Raw genomic sequence first — 20,468 nt, 5'->3', positions numbered from 1 at the left:
GTGCTTGCATTGCATTGTTCAAGTGTTCAGCTGTTTCTGGCCTAAGACTTGATCTGTGACATCTAGACGTAATGATCGTCATCGTGTTTAACGGGTCTTTGTTTATCTCTCTTCCTCAGCCATTTAAAGACAGGTGTGAGTGGTTTTACGAACATCTCCTGGCCGGACAGCCGGACTCAGATATGGTTCACCGGCCGGTTAATGAAAATGATATTCTTCTTGTTCACAGAGGTAGAAGAATTTCCACATTATCTGTTAAAAGGATCCTTCATATTTCCTTGATTCATGTTTTCATCTTCTTCTTTCAGACTCTATATTCCGCAGCAGCTGTGAGGTTGTGTCTAAGTCCTCCAACGAGAAACTCAAACAAGGCATTGCCGTGCGGTTCCACGGTGAAGAGGGAATGGTAAGCTTGTTTATCTGTATGTCTTTATCTGAAATCTTTTGGCACTTTCAGACATGCAGCCCTGTCAAAAGAGAGTAAACCACAAACCAAACGAGGCCTCGTTACACTGATTCTACCACAGTTAAGTGGTGGTGTTTGGCACAATGCAGAGTGGTAAAAGTATCATAATGGCAACAACAAAATTGCAACAGCAAGAGCTTTATAGCCAATATTTAGTAATATTCGGTCTCCTCCACTGGATGCAAATGTATCCTTTTGAAAAGATAGTCGGATTCAAGCGTTTGCCTAATCATTTTTCCTCCTGTGGAACGGATTATTCCAGGTCTACACCACCCTTCCTATCCAATCACAATCATCATTCGGATCACGCACATCAGATTGGTTGATAATTCGGACAAAATTTTTTAATTCTCTCATCATTTAATATTAACCCTTTAGAACCTGAAGCTAAAATATTTAGATTTTTTGACTGTAAAATTCTAAAACAATGTGCTATCATCATGTGCAAGGTCTCATCTTTTTCAGAAAAAGATTAGCTTTCAACAAATAACAGTTATTGACCATTATTGTGTGTGGTGAGTTTGCAAATAGAATTTAAATAGACAAAAAAAAACAAAAAAACGAGAATAAATTTACAGATTTTTATTTAGAAAAAAAAAAACAGAAAAATCACGAACGAACACTTTTACTTGAAAAATTAACTATAATATATATATAAGTCTTTTTTGTATATAATACATATATACAAGTCTTGGGTTGCACAGTTTTCATTTAGGACACTTTTTTTTCATAGGCGCACACATACACATGCATGCATTCATACTAGGCATGCACACATACACATGCACACACTACATGCTAAGATACATGAAAGAGTAACGCTATCCGCCTCCCAAGTTTCTTTAAAAATCATCCCAATCCCCTATTCTGCTACCACTTCTTTCGCCGTGTATTTGTTCGTTTCTTTTATTATTTTATGCAATCCAAAACACTCTAACCTGCCGCGCTTCCTATCTCTCTGTTCAAATCCTTCCTTCCCGCTCTGCCAGAAAGCTGCTGTCATTTGCTGACGGAACATTTGCTGAAATTACCGTAATAAGCCGTTTATTGCAGAAAAGTGTGTGTTGTCTACTGTCAGGGGCAATTTGAATGGTTTTGATAGTGCAAACGGTTGAAGAGTTAGGGAAGTGAAGAGTTAGGGTAAAATGAATACAGCTTGCTGGTATGTGTCTGCGACGACACAGCCGGTTCTAAAGGGTTAATATATTTTAAAACTCACAAACCTGTATATGTTTCTTTGTTCTGCTAAACACAAAAGAAGATATTTTGAAGAATGTTGGTATCCAAACAGTTGTGTGGCACCAGTGATTTCCATTATGGAGATCACTGGGGTTCATCGACTGCTTGGTTACTAACATTCTTCAAAATATCTTCCTTTGTGTTTAGCAGAACAAAGAAACTAACAGGTTTGGAACAGCTTGAGAGTGAGTAAATGATGACAGAATTTGACTTTTTTTGGCTGGATTGTCCCTTTTAGGCTTTTCAATCTGGCATTATGACCCAAATATATTATTGCTAGATTTTACTCCACTAAAAACTGGCACTTATTCAGATGAACCGCACAAAGCAATCACAGCAGAGTTCGTTTTAATCCAACCAAACCTGCCAAATGTGAACACTATCAGTGAAGGCGGCATTAACTTGCTATGCATCAAGAGTCTTCTATATTTGTGCGTGTATTGGCTATTTGACAAGATTTTAGATTATTTTTTATCTCTGGGGTTTTGATGCAAGGATCTTATGGAAGCTTGTTTCCGCCACAGAATAAAACATTATAAAAGATAATTGCGACTTTTTATATCACAATTGCGACTTTATGTCACACAATTCTGACTTTATTTCTCGCAATTCTGACTTTATAATACAGTTCTGACTTTATAACACACAGTTCTGACTTTATAACACACAGTTCTGACTTTATAACACACAATTCTGACTTTATAACACACAATTCTGACTTTATAATACAATTCTGACTTTATAACACACAGTTCTGACTTTATAACACACAATTCTGACTTTATAACACACAATTCTGACTTTATAATACAATTCTGACTTTATAACACACAGTTCTGACTTTATAATACAATTCTGACTTTATTTCTCGCAATTCTGACTTTATAACACAATTCTGACTTTATAACACAATTCTGACTTTAGAATACAATTCTGACTTTATAACACACAGTTCTGACTTTATAACACACAATTCTGACTTTATAATACAATTCTGACTTTATAACACAATTCTGACTTTATAATACAATTCTGACTTTATAATACAATGACTTTATAACACAATTCTGACTTTATAATACAATTCTGACTTTATAATACAATTCTGACTTTATAACACACAGTTCTGACTTTATAACACACAATTCTGACTTTATAACACAATTATGACTTTATCTCACAATTATGACTTTATCTCACAATTATGACTTTATAATAAAATTCTGACTTTATCTCACAATTATGACTTTATCTCACAATTATGACTTTATAATAAAATTCTGACTTCATTTCTTGCAATTCTGACTTTATAATACAATTCTGACTTTATAACACAGTTCTGACTTTATAACACACAATTCTGACTTTATAACACAATTCTGACTATATAACACAATTCTGACTTTATAACACAATTCTGACTTTATAACACAATTCTGACTTTATAACACACAGTTCTGACTTTATAACACAATTCTGACTTTATAACACAATTCTGACTTTATAATACAATTCTGACTTTATAACACAATTCTGACTTTATAACACACAGTTCTGACTTTATAACACACAATTCTGACTTTATAACACAATTCTGACTTTATAATACAATTCTGACTTTATAACACACAGTTCTGACTTTATAACACACAATTCTGACTTTATAACACAATTATGACTTTATCTCACAATTATGACTTTATAATAAAATTCTGACTTTATTTCTTGCAATTCTGACTTTATAATACAAATCTGACTTTATAACACAGTTCTGACTTTATAACACACAATTCTGACTTTATAACACACAATTCTGACTTTATAACACACAATTCTGACTTTATAACACAATTCTGACTTTATAATACAATTCTGACTATATAACACAATTCTGACTTTATAACACAATTCTGACTTTATAATACAATTCTGACTTTATAACACACAGTTCTGACTTTATAACACACAATTCTGACTTTATAACACACAATTCTGACTTTATAATACAATTCTGACTTTATAACACACAATTCTGACTTTATAATACAATTCTGACTTTATAACACACAGTTCTGACTTTATAATACAATTCTGACTTTATTTCTCGCAATTCTGACTTTATAACACAATTCTGACTTTATAACACAATTCTGACTTTATAACACAATTCTGACTTTATAATACAATTCTGACTTTATAACACACAGTTCTGACTTTATAACACACAATTCTGACTTTATAATACAATTCTGACTTTATAACACAATTCTGACTTTATAATACAATTCTGACTTTATAACACACAGTTCTGACTTTATAACACACAATTCTGACTTTATAACACAATTCTGACTTTATAATACAATTCTGACTTTATAACACACAGTTCTGACTTTATAACACACAATTCTGACTTTATAACACAATTATGACTTTATCTCACAATTATGACTTTATCTCACAATTATGACTTTATAATAAAATTCTGACTTTATCTCACAATTATGACTTTATCTCACAATTATGACTTTATAATAAAATTCTGACTTTATTTCTCGCAATTCTGTCTTTTTATAATACAATTCTGACTTTATTTCTTGCAATTCTGACTTTATAATACAATTCTGACTTTATAACACAGTTCTGACTTTATAACACACAATTCTGACTTTATAACACAATTCTGACTATATAACACAATTCTGACTTTATAACACAATTCTGACTTTATAACACACAGTTCTGACTTTATAACACACAATTCTGACTTTATAACACAATTCTGACTTTATAACACAATTCTGACTTTATAATACAATACTGACTTTATAACACAATTCTGACTTTATAATACAATTCTGACTTTATAACACACAGTTCTGACTTTATAACACACAATTCTGACTTTATAACACAATTATGACTTTATCTCACAATTATGACTTTATAATAAAATTCTGACTTTATTTCTCGCAATTCTGTCTTTTTATAATACAATTCTGACTTTATTTCTTGCAATTCTGACTTTATAATACAATTCTGACTTTATAACACAGTTCTGACTTTATAACACACAATTCTGACTATATAACACAATTCTGACTTTATAACACAATTCTGACTTTATAATACAATTCTGACTTTATAACACACAGTTCTGACTTTATAACACACAATTCTGACTTTATAACACAATTATGACTTTATCTCACAATTATGACTTTATAATAAAATTCTGACTTTATTTCTCGCAATTCTGTCTTTTTATAATACAATTCTGACTTTATTTCTTGCAATTCTGACTTTATAATACAATTCTGACTTTATAACACACAGTTCTGACTTTATAACACACAATTCTGACTTTATAACACAATTCTGACTTTATAACACAATTCTGACTTTATAATACAATACTGACTTTATAATACAATTCTGACTTTATAATACAATTCTGACTTTATAACACACAGTTCTGACTTTATAACACACAGTTCTGACTTTATAACACACAATTCTGACTTTATAACACAATTATGACTTTATCTCACAATTATGACTTTATAATAAAATTCTGACTTTATTTCTCGCAATTCTGTTTTTTTATAATACAATTCTGACTATTTCTTGCAATTCTGACTTTATAATATAATTCTGACTTTATAACACAGTTCTGACTTTATAACACACAATTCTGACTTTATAACACAATTCTGACTTTATAACACAATTCTGACTTTATAATACAATTCTGACTATATAACACAATTCTGACTTTATAACACAATTCTGACTTTATAACACAATTCTGACTTTATTTCTCGCAATTCTGACTTTATAACACACAATTCTGACTTTATAACACACAATTCTGACTTTATTTCTCGCAATTCTGACTTTATAACACGCAATTCTGACTTTATAACACACAATTATGACTTTATAACACGCAATACCGAAATGTAAACTCGCAATTTTGAGAAAAAATGTCAGAATTGTGAGATAAAAAGCAATTACCTCTTTTTTTGTGTGTCAGAAACAAGCTTCCGTAAGATCTAGGGTTGATGTCATGAACATCTTTATTCTGTCTTTTTTTCAGGGTCAGGGTGTGGTCAGAGAGTGGTTTGACATTCTGTCCAATGAGATCATCAACCCGGACTACGCGCTGTTTACACAATCTGCCGATGGTAAGTGACATCATCTCTAAAATGCAGCAGTTCAAATGTACGTCTCCCCTGTCAGGATCCCGCTAGCCAACTTCATATTGGCCAGCTGCTCTACTGAAATATCTTCTCTTCTGTCTGTAACACTCATCAGTTGACATGGACAAGTGTAAAGAAAAAAATAAGGATGCAATTCATAAAGTTCCCCTTTGAATGGGTGTGATATGGATTTGATTTTTTACGGACATACATATTCTATGTACATGTTTAGTTTCAATGAAAAAACATTTACATTCCATCCACCTCATTTTGTGAAGTGGAAGTGGAAGCTATTTTCTGTGATTTCCGATTCATTAGCCTTGAGGAATAACAAAATGCCTTTAAATGAAAAAATTATTTGCGCTACAAACCAGCGTGTGCAATAATACATTTAAGAATATATAACAAATAACAGCTTGCATTAGCAAGCAGCATGACAGACAGTTTTAGCACAGCTCAAATAACTGGAAGCGATGAGACCGGAAGGTTTGACAAATTGAAGTTACAAATGTCCGCTCCCGCTCTTACGTTAAAAATGAGGTGGATAAAAATACAAGTGCAGGAAAACCCACTGGATTGAACAATCACCAGGGAAGAGTCTGCTTTTGCCATGTTGCTCTTGAAGAGGGAATAGTTTGGAGCTGATCTGGCCCAGCAAGCTATTCTGCGTTTAAAAGACATCTAACAGCGTCCAAACACAGCCCTGACGTCTAGGCTAAAACAAGGCAGAATTTGGGCTGTCAGAGAAAGTTTAATAGACGTCTAAACCATATTCAAAGAATAGACTAGTCATCAATTAGATCACAAAGAAATCAAATGAGTGAAGAAATGAAACCAAACACAGTGTAATCACTGTTGACTTTGCTTACAGTATAATCATGCTCACAAGTTATTCTGGCAAAAACGACATGTGACCAAATTCAGGGTTATTTTGGCTAGAAGTGTGTTACTCATAGCCGGACTATATCGGGTCTATAGTTAACGGAGACGGTGAAATGACGGCTTTTGCTTGCTGGGGGTGATCTGAGCCAGACGAGACAGAGAAGGCTTCTCTCAGTGTGGGGGAAAGCTCTTCGGTCTCTGTCAAAGGGCAGCTTGATGTTGTCTGAGGGTCTGAAGACCATGAACTCAGCAGGGATTGGCTGAGGACATCATCATCACCCGCTGAGAGATGTGCCACACGCAGGGATTGGCTCAGTCTTTAAATGAATGACTTCAAATCAGCAAAGAGATATTGGCTAGAGGGAACCGGCCTTCAGAAGAATCATCTCCTCCGGGATTTATGCGGAAATAGATAACATTCCCTTCCCTTCTCAGATACACTGTGTTGTGTTTAAATATTTATATATGTGTTTTGCATGTGTGTGCATGGATTATTAGTATTTTTCTTTTCATTTACAGGTACCACGTTTCAACCCAACAGTAATTCCTCTGTAAATCCAGACCATCTGAACTACTTCCGGTTTGCTGGTCAAATCCTGGGTCTGGCTCTCTATCATCGACAGCTGGTGAACATCTACTTCACACGCTCCTTTTACAAGCACATACTGGGTAACACACTCCACTCTCAGAGTCTCTCTGAATCAGCACATTTCTTTTTACATTGATTCTGTTTGTTGAACTTGTTCTCGCATGCATATGTGTACAGATGAACTTGTATAGACATGCTTGATACGCTTTAATCAAGTGAGTGAACTCAACACATGGTCATCAGGGTTTGAAATTAACACCGCCAAATGCGGGTAAAAATCGACTGTGGCGGGTAACGCTGTCAAATCACGAGCCAAATTGGCGTGTTACTTGTTATGTTTACTCTGCGGGGGAAGATTGTGTAAGCCAAATCTGCGCAGATTTTGATTATTGAGCAGAATCTGCACATATTTAACTTACTTGAACACAGACATCACTACACAACACATAACGGTTCCCTTCATTTGCATTGAAGCAATAGCGAAGATTAAAAAGCTTTTGATTAACAGACATTGTTATTTTCCAACATCCTACATTTTTGGATATTCGATGTGCTGTATTGATCTGTCCATCTAAAACACATTGTTGGTGATGAGGATGAAAGAGAAAGGGAGGAGATGCTGGATGACAGGATTTTGTTTGAATAAGAAATTAATGTATGAAATCATGTTTATTGTATACATATAATATATAAAAAGCTGTGACGTAGTTAATCTGGTTTATATCTTTTTTGAGGGCTAGTAGACGTTCTGAATGGCCGCTAACTAAACATTTAGTCCCCTTATGGTCATTGTCATTGCACATGATTACAAGCACAAGAATCAGAAATTGTCATATGCATCATGTACCCAATAAGCCACACACTGATCAAGAGTATGTGCATGTAAACAAGAGTGTCTGATACACGCATCACGAGTTAAAATGTGTTTTGTGTGTGATCTCTGCAGGCATCCCAGTGAGCTATCAGGATGTGTCGTCCATTGACCCAGAGTACGCCAAAAACCTGCAGTGGATCCTGGACAATGACATCAGTGACCTTGGCCTCGAGCTCACCTTTTCTGTGGAGACGGATGTGTTCGGAAACATGGAAGAGTTCCCGCTCAAACCAGGAGGAACTGCCATTCAGGTCACACAAGACAACAAGGTAATATATATATACTGTCATTGTTTTCAGTTGTCTCGGTTCTCTTTTATAGTCAAGTAAACTATATGTATATGTGAGTCGAGAGAAATTCTGATTTGTCTTTTAGAGCATTTATTTGCGGAAAATAGCAGTTGGTTAAAATGGTAACACTTTACAATAAGGTTCATTAGTTTACATTAGTTAACTACCGTAGTTAACATGAACTAAGAATGAACAATACTTCTACAGCATTTATTAATCTTAGTTCATATTAATTTCAACATTTACTAATACGTTATTAAAGGGGTCATATAATACCATTTTTGTACAAGCTAATATGATTCTTTAGGGTCTAAATGAAAAGTTTGTAATATACTTTAATTAAAAATTCTCATTAGCATTGTAAGAAAACACTCATTTTACCTGTTTAAAAACAGCTGTTTTCAGCACGCCGTTTAAGTGCATGTGTCTTTAAATGATAATGAGCTTTGCTCGCCCCGCCCCACTGTTCTGTGCATACACCGTAACACAATAACACAATAACTATAACACGTTGTTCATTATAAACGTGGGATTATGAATTATATTGAGAACGTCGTACATAGAAAACATGCCGTAATGTACCCTGAGTGAAAAAATAGCTGCATCCATCGTGAAGCGTGCAAGCGATTTTCAAAGATTAATATAAAGGTTAATAAAACGTTACACTCACTTCAGTTCTTCTGGAGGTGCAGCAGGAACACGGATAGTTGGTACCGATCCTTTTTTCAGGAGCAGCTTCTTAGCAAAACCAGCTTTACTGATCCTCGTGTGTAAAGCAGTCTGGTGTGTGAAATGATTCGCGCAAACATGAAAGCATGGACACTGATCGTGGGGAATATTCCCTTCGAAAACAAACTCAGCCACTGTGTCTTCAGCGGTTTGGATTTAGGAACATCAGAATGATGCTGTGTTCATTATTACACCCAAGAACAGAACACCACCATCGCTTAGACGCCATTCTGCTCATAGACAGTGCTCCAGCGTATCAACAATGACACGCGGACTATGATTGACAGCTCGCTCACAAGCGAGGGCGGGTCTGTGTTGAAACGCTGCTGTCAATCAACAATCGTGGGAGGGGCGTCGATTTTGTGACGTCACAAAATTGAACGGCTTGATTTGAGAGAGGGTGAAACATATAAGGAGATTAAAAAAACCACTGGATGGATTTTTATCATTTTATGATGGTTGTGTACAGGCACTGCCAACACACATTTCAGTGCAATCAACTTGTAAAAGTGCATGTACCATTATATGACCCCTTTAAAATCAAAGGTTGTATTTGTTAACATTAGTTAATGCACTGTGAACTAACATGAACAAACAATGAACCGCTGTATTTTTATTAACTAACATTAGCAAAGATTAATAAATACTGTAACAAATGTATTGCTCAGTGTTAGTTCATGTTAGTTAAGTAACTAATGAACCTTATTGTAGTGTTACCGTTTTAGTTGTTACTAAAAACATATTTGTGGCATGTCTACATCAAACCTTTGGAATCATCTGTAAGGGAACATTGGGGTAAGATGAGCCAGTTTCCAGGCTAGTTAATATTCATTCCATTTGAAGCTAGTCGTGTCTCTTTGTAACCATCATGCTTTAAATAATGTCCCTCATTAAAAACGTTCACACATGAAATCAAAGGTACTTTAGAAAAAAGATGAATTGTAATTTTCAGAAAGCAGTTTAAATCATTTACAAGAGTTTTTTTGTTAGTGGTATTCGTCCTCATTGCAGTCCCCCAAGAGTACAAAGCGCTGTCTCGATGGTGGTGACGGAGCGAGTGATGGTTTGATTTGTGCTGTTTCTGTGTGTGTCAGGAGGAGTATGTGCAGCTGGTGACGGAGCTCAGGATGACCCGAGCCATTCAGCCTCAGATCAATGCTTTCCTGCAGGGCTTTCACACTTTCATCCTTCCCTCGCTCATTCAGCTCTTTGATGAATATGAGCTGGTCAGTGGATTCCTCCTCTCATCTCTGCATGAGACTCCTGCAAAGATCTCTTTATATTCTCATGTTGCAGTTTTCATTTGGAGTTTCTCTCTGCTGTGTTTCTCTCCTGTGCTCACTGAAGAAAAAAAAAATCATAGTATGTTTTGTAGTGTGGATTAAGACGATAGAGCAGTGACATCAGCAGGTTAATGAGTTCTGTCAAACACATCCTGTATATATAAGATTAATCCACAACATAAACATATTACCACTTGCATTTGCACTGCTGTTGCTGTGAATGCACAAGTAAACGAATCGACACATGGTTTCTTAACCAGACGCGATGCGATTCCAGCGACAAGCAATTTGTCTGTCTAAACAAGATGTGACCACTGATCTATATAATGACTGGATAGCTCATGACGTTCTAAACTGCCACTAGGCAGTGAAGCCACCGGTAGTGTTCGAGCGGCCATCTTACGATTCCCTACCAGCAGAGGGCTCCAACGCCCGTTATACAGAGATTGGTAGCTCCGACGGCACTTTTAAGATGACCCGCTGTGCAGCACACAAGTGTAAAACGACATTCACAAAAGGATGTAGGAAAAACTGCCCACAGGTTGTAATTCAAGCCCTATAAGTAGTAATTTATATGCAAAATTGTCGCTATGCCCGTGTTGTTTTCTCCGAGGCAAGAGCTGCCGCTTCTTCAAAAAAACAACGATAAAACAGTCAACAGTAGCCTATAAGAAACCTCAGAGCAGCAGTAATCACAATTAAGTGTCCAATAGCGACACCATTTGACAGCTTCAAAAGAGCTTCGTGCAGAGTCCGTTTACCGTTACATTAACCCATACAATTTGTATTATGCATTTCCTGAACATGTACTTGCTAATCAAACACTTTATATGAACAAACTACTAATCTATAAAACACAATTGGTCTACCGACCTTTTACTGTATTGTGTCAATTGATGTTGATATGCGCGCGAGGGAGAGAGAGCAAATACAGCGCTTGTGTTGTTTGAAGGCGATGAGTGTGTGACCGGGGCTCTCTCTCTCTCTCTACTTGTTCTTATGCGCCCTGTCAAGTCAAGTCAAGTCAAGTCAACTTTATTTATATAGCGCTTTTCACAATACAGATTGTATCAAAGGAGCTTCACAGTATTAAATAAAATAGCACATCAGTGTATGTTTCTGGTGTAAAACATCCACGTTTGGTAATGCAGATCAATAGCACTGTTGAATCGATTAATCAAATTAAGTATCCCCAACTGAGCAAGCCAAAGGCAACAGTGGCAAGGAACCGAAAAACTCCATTAGGTGACCTAATGGAGAAAAAAAAACCTTGGGAGAACCCAGGCTCAGTCGGGGGCCAGTTCTCCTCTGGCGTTTATGAAGTAGAGACCGGATTTAACTGTAAGATTAAAATATTATATGAATGCCTGGCTGAAGAGATGCGTCTTTAATCTAGTTTTAAACTGGGAGAGCGAATCTGAGCAACGAACAGTATCAGGAAGGCTATTCCAGAGTTTTGGTGCTAAATGTGAAAATGCTCTCCCTCCTTTGGTGGATCTGGATATCCTAGGTATGACCAGAAGCCTCGAATTTAGTGATCTTAAAGAGCGCGATGGATTATATGGCGATAGAAGATCCGTTAAATAAACTGGAGCTAAGCCGTTTAGGGCTTTATAAGTCAGTAGCAATACCTTGTAATTAATACGGAACTTTATAGGTAACCAATGTAGTGATGATAAAATTGGTGTTATATGGTCAAACTTTCTTGATCTAGTAAGAACTCTAGCGGCGGCATTTTGGACTAACTGTAGCTTGTTTATTGAGGATGCAGGACAACCAGCTAATAAAGCATTACAGTAATCTAGTCTCGAGGTCATGAATGCATGAACTAGCTTTTCTGCATCAGAAACAGATAGCATGTTACGTAATTTAGCAATATTTCTAAGGTGAAAAAAGGCTGTTTTTGTAACATATGAAATATGATTTTCAAAAGACAAGTTACAATCTAATATAACACCCAGGTCTTTTACTGTAGAGGATAAAGTAACAGGACACCCTACTATGTTAAAGTTGTATTGAAGGAGGTTTTGTGGGCGGTTTTTTGAACCGATAAGTATTACCTCTGTCTTATCTGGATTTAATAAAAGAAAATTGTGCGTCATCCAATCTTTTATATCTTTAACACACTCTGTCAATTTGGATAATTTAGCGTTTTCATCCGGCCGTGATGAAATATATAGTTGAGTGTCATCAGCATAACAATGGAAACTAATTCCATGTTTCCTTATAATATTTCCAAGTGGCAGCATATATATTGAGAATAATAGAGGGCCTAACACAGATCCTTGCTGCACTCCATAGTTTACTGGAGTTATGATCGATTTTTCTCCGTTTAAATAGACAAAATGGTAGCGGTCAGATAGGTATGATCTGAACCAGCTTAATGCTTGTCCTTGAACACCGGTATAGTTTTGTAGCCGATCTAAGAGTATTGTGTGATCTATAGTATCGAACGCAGCACTAAGATCAAGTAAAACTAGTATTGAGATACAGCCTTGGTCAGAAGCTAAAAGTAAATCATTTGTGATTTTAACGAGCGCAGTTTCAGTGCTATGATGCGGCCTGAATCCAGACTGAAACTTTTCATAGGTGTCATTTTCTTGCAAGAAAGAGCCCAGTTGGGCAGACACAACTTTTTCTAATATTTTGGACATAAAAGGAAGATTTGAAATGGGTCTATAATTTGCTAGGTTATTTGGGTCTAATTGTGGTTTCTTAATTAGTGGTTTTATAACTGCCAATTTAAATGTTCTTGGAACATGACCTAAAGATAAAGACGAGTTAATAATATTGAGGAGAGGCTCTTCCACTATAGGTAACACTTCTTTCAATAGTTTAGTTGGTATGGGATCTAATAAACATGTTGTTGTTTTAGAGGAAATGATAAATTTATTTAACTCTTTTTGTTCTATAGTTGTAAAGCACTGTAATTGTTCTTGCGGGGTGATAATCGAGGCTGAATTATAAGGCGCGATTGAAGATTGAACGTTTACAATTGTGGATCTGATGTTTTCTATTTTCTCAGTGAAAAAATTCATGAAATCATTACTACTAAACTGTAACGGAATATTTTGTTCAGGTGACGCTTGTTTATTTGTTAGTCTAGCCACGGTGTTAAATAAGAACCTAGGATTGTTTTGGTTATTTTCTATTAGTTTGCGGAGATGCTCAGCCCTGGCCGCTTTTAGGGCCTTTTTATAGCGTGACGTACTGTCTTTCCAAGCGATTCTAAAAACCTCTAAATTAGTTTGTTTCCATTTACGCTCTAAATTACGGGTTTCTCTCTTTAGAACACGAGTAGTATTGTTGTACCATGGTGCTTTAATTTTCTCTCTGACCTTTTTTAGTCTCATAGGTGCAACAATATCCCATTTTCCAGAGAGAACGGTGCTCATAGTGCTGGTTAGTTCGTCTAGTTCATCTGTTTGTTTGGGTTCAGGCAGCAGCTGAGACAGATCCGATAAGCAATTTGAAAAATTATCTATGGTGGATGGAAGGATTGTTCTGCCTAATCGATAACGCGGCGCAGCATGATATATTACCGGGGTACGTAATATGCAAGTTACCATGTAATGGTCAGTTACATCATCACTTGTCTAAATAATCCACTGATCTAAATAATTCGTCGTGATTAACTAATTCCCTCCCTCAATTTGACTTAACGAATTACAACGTGGCTACACCTACAATATAATAAAACGAGGGAACAAATTAGTATAACGTGCTAAGGTATTATCATTAATTCGTGGCTACGAAACAATATTCACCTGAATATTCCCCAATTCACAAAAATATAGGTCTTTATCTTTCACTATTTAATTAATAGTATCAAACTGTTTTCCTTACTTGTGAAGATAGCTCTTCAGTGAAGGCCGACTAGTGTTCTCGTACAGCTTTTTATTCCTTTTGCAAAGAAATTGCCGTTTTTTAATAAGCAGGAAAAATTTCCGACTTTAAACAAATTAAAATGCCCATTTAAATGCTTAGGATGTTTGCGTTGTGAGAATGTACAGGGAGACTTTAGATTTAAAAACTGTGCATCGTTAGTCAATGTTTTTTCAGTCAAATCATAAAATTTCCTATTGATTCAATAGAACGCGTGAGCTCACTAGGGAATACCAATATGGCGGCGCGGTGGCTTCACTGTTTATGACGTCATGAGCTATCCAGTCATTATAGATCAGTGGATGTGACGCCACAAAATCAATTAAAAACCACAGCCAATCAGAAGAGTGTGTGGGCGGAGTCTCTCTGCAAGCGCACTGCACTCGCAAACAAATCAATTAAAAACCACAGCCAATCAGAAGAGTGTGTGGGCGGAGTCTCTCTGCAAGCGCACTGCACTCGCAAACAAATCAATTAAAAACCATAGCCAATCAGAAGAGTGTGTGGGCGGAGTCTCTCTGCAAGCGCACTGCATTTGGAACCACAGAATTTTAACATTAAAAATTAAAAATACATACTGAGTGACTGAAACAATCTTTGTCAAAGAATACACATGTTTGTTCTTCTTTGTAAACTGAGTTTAACAGTTCAAACTGTTTTGTTTACTTTCATTTATTTTCAATTTCTAAGGTAAATTATTCATTGCAGCTTTCAGTATAGCTGCAAAGGTCATGCAAAATGATATTCAAACTCACGTTAAATTCTTTTTAACATTAAATAAAGCACAAATTCAGTACTCGAGATTATCATTGTCATACTTTATACTTTACATTTCTAAAATAGAATCGACGCGTATTGCCGTCGTGGCTGGTTTGGACAGAAACTCAGATTAAAAGGTGGCTTGTATCGTGTGTCGCGGCACGTCTGGTTTGAACGCGGTGTTACATGCTAGTACACTGTTGCCGTAACAACACACTACAAAATCCTAAACAGTCTCTAAAATATTGATATTTTGAGAGAGCTGTTTCTTTAAAAGTCTTAGGCCGTGTTAGAAATGCCTAAATCAGAGCCTCTGTGTGTGTGTGTTTATCTGCTGCGGATACTTGATGGGATTGAATGTGTGTGTGTGTGTGTTTGAGTAGGAGCTGCTGTTGTCAGGCATGCCTGAAATCGATGTGATGGACTGGAAGAGGAACACAGAGTACACTAGTGGCTATGACCTGCAGGAGCCGGTGATACAGGTATCCCATCAGCACTAGCACAACTATAATTCTCTTCCAAAGGGGTGGAAGATTGTACAAAAAAAATTGTAACAGTATATTTTTACACATCGCAGTATACACATTTATTAAAAGTGAGAGCACTTGTCAGAGATAGCAACAGTAGTAAAGGGTAAATGGCTGAACAAAATAATTGTTACACTCTTTTATGTATTTGTTTGCAATGTTGTAGTGATTAAAAACAATACACAAAAATGTATGTTCACAAATATCTGCTGTGTTATAGTTTCAGTGATTCTATAGCCCAGCCTGTTTCAGCCAGACTACGGTCACCGACTTACATGTGTGTGTGTGTGTTGCAGTGGTTTTGGGAAGTGGTTGAAAATCTCACTCAAGAAGAAAGAGTCCTTCTCCTACAGTTTGTTACAGGAAGGTACGTATGGATATTCCCTCATGCTGTGTTCAGGCACTTACAACAGGAATAGCTTGTGACACTTATAGGGTGCAATAGTTCCTTCCTCAAACTAAGCTTTAAGTTTCTCTCTCTCCAAATTTTCTGCCTTAAAAGAAAAAATGGCTGAGAAAAAGAGGGAAAAATGGAGAAGGAGAATTCTTTGGTGTCACAATTTTAAGGATGGTTGCATATTTTGTAAATCCATTACATGCAAAATGCTTTGGTTATATATTTAAAATAGTTATATATTATTATGTTCTTGATGTTGTGTTTGGGTTCTAGTAAACCAGGTTTTCATGCTTGAATGTTAAACACATTATTTCCCCAGATTCTCCATTGTTGCAGCTCGTCTCTTACCAGTCTGAGAATCTCCTTCATTTTGCATAAATCTTATTTTCTTGACATTACTGTGAAATATTGTTAACATATAGCATATCTATTAGTTATTCCCTGTTAAAATAGTGTATTTTAGAGTTTCGTTTCGTTTCCCTCCCACAAAACAATTAAACCTTGTTATAGCAGAAAAAAACATGAAAATAAATAATAAAAAAATAAAAGTTCCATAGTTTTTTTTTCCCCTTTGCTTAAAATATTTTATAGACTACAAATACCTTTTTTTTGAGGAAAGTCACTTATTATGTACAATAGTAATAATAACCCTCATATAATTACAAATGATGTAAATCCCTGATACAGTAATCAGAAAATACTGAAAAAATGCATGAACATTTATTAATTTGCACTATTTAAGACTGATCTAAGAAACCATCAGTTTAATAACTAACTCAACCAGGCCCCGCCCCTTTATTCTGCGTATGAATTATTTAAATGAAGAATATTGTGTGTTCCTCATTTAAATAATTCAATGGAGGCGTTCAGGGAGTTCAGAAACAGTGACACTGATATAGAGAAGAACTGGAGCTTTGCAGAGCTTTTTCAGGCTCAAACAGCAACATAATACCCCTTTTTTCTTCGTCTATCAGTTCAAGAGTCCCTCACGGAGGATTTGCTTTTCTGATGGGCGGCAGTGGTCTCCAGAAGTTTACTATCGCCGCTGTGCCCTACACATCAAACCTACTGCCTACCTCGAGCACATGGTGAGAGTGAGACCGGAGCACTAGAGGGCACTGTGGCTCTTCTCGAGTTTCTGAGATGCTTTATAACATAGATGATGAAGGACAGGGACCAGGAAGAAAGAATAACAAAAAAACTAAATAAAGTGCATGTAATGAAACCAGTGTGACTCTCACAATGTAGCATCACTTACCTATCTCTCTGTTTTCACAGCATTAACATGCTGAAACTCCCAGAATACCCCAGCAAGGACGTCCTGCGTGATCGCTTGCTGGTCGCACTGCATTGTGGGAGTTACGGATACACCATGGCGTGACGCAGGCTTTTGCGTTTGCTGAGACTTCTGCTGTATGGACACACAACGCACACATGACTCGGTTCAGGGATTCTTCAACACTACAATTCAAAAGCCTTTAAATGTAGAGTCTATGACAAGGACATCAGTGGAAAATGAGATCATGACACTCCAGAGGCTGATGTGCATGTATGAAGGGAAGTCCAGGTCACATTTCACCATCAATTCGAAATAACAAATTATATTTTGCATTAAGAAAATTGAGCCTTTTTAGGGCCTTTACAATTAATGTTAGATATTCCCATTGCTGTAATAGTCATGTTTTCTGTATTACATCAAAAATCATTACTATTATACATCTTTTTTCTTATTAAAATCAGCATAAATTACCAAGATAGATAAATACTTGACTTTTTTTGGTTTGCTGTTGATGTTTTTCCACAAAATCTAATTTGTCATAAAATAGGCTACGCATTTAAATATATATATTTTTTTAATTTGTTGGTGAAATGTGACCCGCATATGTTCTTGACCGGTTTCATGAGATTCACTCTTATGGCCTGTTGCATTCATTCATGCAGAAGTCAGTTTTATTTTACGTTGATAACTGTATTCCAGGCTGTATTATTTCAGCTATCTGATGCTGTTTAACTCACGCCATGCTTCAGCTGCGTGTGTGTGTGTGTGTGTGTGTGTGTGGATGCATGTGAGATGGTTGAATATTTATAGCTGATAAAGTCAACACATTATTGAAAATTGTTTTTCTGTTGCATTGATGTGTTTGTCTCTTGTGGCACACTTTCACTTAGTGTTCTTGACTGTTTTTTGCTCTTATGATTATTGTGCCATATATATTTTTCATGTACTCAAATGTATTTAGTTATATATGGGGTTGTTATCATAGTCCAAAAATTCTTTATTTTATATTTATGTCTAAATGGTTTCTGTGCAATTAAGTTATTCTGTAAAAGTATCAAATAATGTGTTCAGGGTGTGCCAAATATTCTCACCAACAAATCATAGTTTCCTCTTGTAAAACACGGACATGTCAAGAAATGATTTTGAAAAGGGAAGTCGGATCATTTTAGGAATGTACAATATCTTTACTATTGGTTGTGAATTAAAGTGAAAATGTAGATTTATAAATCTATTTATTCTAATTTATCATTATGATTTGGGATTCAAAGTTGTTTTTGTACTTAATAACGGAGTAAACTGCACAATCTTTTGGATATTACAGGTGGGCATCAAAAATATTAAAGTATGGATTTTATTACAAATGAAGCTAACTATTATTTGTTTGTGTTTAACCATTTTAGCAGGTTTCAACAAGCATAATTCATTTCTATGACAAGCGATGACATATTTTTGTCGGCCAGCCGTGAAGTCAGCATCACCTGGTTCCCTCTACGACAAACCACTAGGATTTTTTTATTTTTTATTATCTTTTGGATTATAGCAGAAACTAAGCTCTGTCCAACAAATGTTTTTGATTCTTACACATTTTTTTTTTTTCATCATGATAATCTTGAACACAAACTTTAATGAAGTTTGATATAATCGGCAGAAGTAAAAAGCTAAACGTAGGCTATGAACTACCTAAACCATGGTCACATGACTTCAACATCACCATCATTAAGTTAACTTTCATTCTTCATAAAAAAAAAAAGTTTTCCCTAAAAACTTACAAGAGCACGATAAAATGATGAAATTACAAGCTGACAACACGTGACATTCTTCTCGGAGCAAGACGAGCAAAAGCTTTTTAAAAAATCAAGGTGTTTTTAGGATTGCTGTAGGATAATACATAAAAATATCTTGATCTTTCAGGCATTTAACCAAAAACCCATTGAGTTTAGGCCGATGGAACCAGAAATGCTAAAATGCAAACGGTCTGTGTTTTGGCCTGCAAAAATACGTCACGCCTGCAGCGCTTCATTAGCCCTTAAATCCAGACCTAAATCTAAAAGATTAATGGTCTGGCGTCGACTAATGAAAATCGCCCAGCTCGAGGGGCGGCGCCAAGCGTGCATTTAAAAATCTCACTGCACGCAATTGGATAACACTACGACCAATCACAACAATAAACCCCAGCTACCAGCGGAGCTAACTGGTAGATTAGACTCTTACCGTATCCGGTCGGCAAAACAGTAAAAACGTCCTTCTTGCAAAGGAAGGATTCGAGCGGCGTCTTCTGTTCCTCTTTTAGATAAAAAGCCAAGTCTAACTCGTTCATTGTAGCGGCCAAAGCCGTTTCAAACAACCGGTGTTCATCCATAGCCATCTTGCAATGTTTACTAATGACTTCGACGTCACAGCGCTGTCGTCATCTGTTTAGCTCGGCTCTGGCCCGCCTATATCAGATAACCCGATGTGATTGGTGCAGCTCGGATACAAGGGCATATTTAATGAGCATCATTGCTCGCTGAGCAAGTTCAACTTGTGCTCACGCGAGAACTCTGGATTACCAGGGTAGCGCTTCATAGCAGTGATGAATATTCAACGGCACTAATAATAAACAGCTTTCATTAAAAACTACACTTGACACTGGATTCTCTCAAAAACCTGCATAAACACAATCTTAGCTTTCATTTTCTCCTGCTGAAGCTCAGCATCTTGAACACGACCAAGCACCTCACAACATGCCACGCATCGATTTCTGCCCACTATAACCGTAGTGTGTACGAGGCCCTCGGCACTCGGTGAAAGTGCTGTTTTAAAATCACCTGCTCACTACGGTAGTGCTATTGTGATTGCAAGCTGTTCTCCATGGCAACGCAGCATCCAGAGCAAGAGCGACTCGGCATGGGAGCTGGGACAGATGCCAACTAAACATATGTCACCATGACAGACGAGCAAAAACAAGACCGAAAGAGTCAGAGAAGCTGGGGGACTAGAATAAGCTTGAGTAGAACAGAATATGTGACCATGGACCACAAAACCAGTCATATTTATTTTTGCAATTGAGATGTATATATCATATGAA

General features: G+C 36.3%; 1 protein-coding gene across 2 annotated transcripts in view; it reads left to right on the top strand.

Moving 5' to 3' along the window:
- hace1 (HECT domain and ankyrin repeat containing E3 ubiquitin protein ligase 1) overlaps nt 1-18,764 on the top strand; it is a 44,818-nt gene extending 26,054 nt beyond the window's left edge. For both annotated transcript variants that reach the window (XM_081388549.1, XM_081388550.1), the window contains 10 exons: nt 120-231; nt 309-406; nt 5,805-5,892; nt 7,309-7,458; nt 8,325-8,521; nt 10,366-10,497; nt 15,582-15,680; nt 16,022-16,092; nt 17,097-17,210; nt 17,401-18,764. In XM_081388549.1, the coding sequence (XP_081244675.1) occupies nt 120-231; nt 309-406; nt 5,805-5,892; nt 7,309-7,458; nt 8,325-8,521; nt 10,366-10,497; nt 15,582-15,680; nt 16,022-16,092; nt 17,097-17,210; nt 17,401-17,503 (1,164 nt within the window). In that variant the 3' untranslated portion in view covers nt 17,504-18,764. The remainder of the gene's footprint in view (nt 1-119; nt 232-308; nt 407-5,804; nt 5,893-7,308; nt 7,459-8,324; nt 8,522-10,365; nt 10,498-15,581; nt 15,681-16,021; nt 16,093-17,096; nt 17,211-17,400) is intronic.
- Nucleotides 18,765-20,468: the final 1,704 nt, after the last annotated feature.

This window comes from Scardinius erythrophthalmus, assembly GCF_964197995.2.
Source record: "Scardinius erythrophthalmus genome assembly, chromosome: 16".
Lineage (NCBI taxonomy): Eukaryota > Metazoa > Chordata > Actinopteri > Cypriniformes > Leuciscidae > Scardinius > Scardinius erythrophthalmus.
The sequence above is the reverse complement of the archived record's forward strand: the minus strand, read 5'-3'. Positions and strand labels throughout refer to the sequence as shown.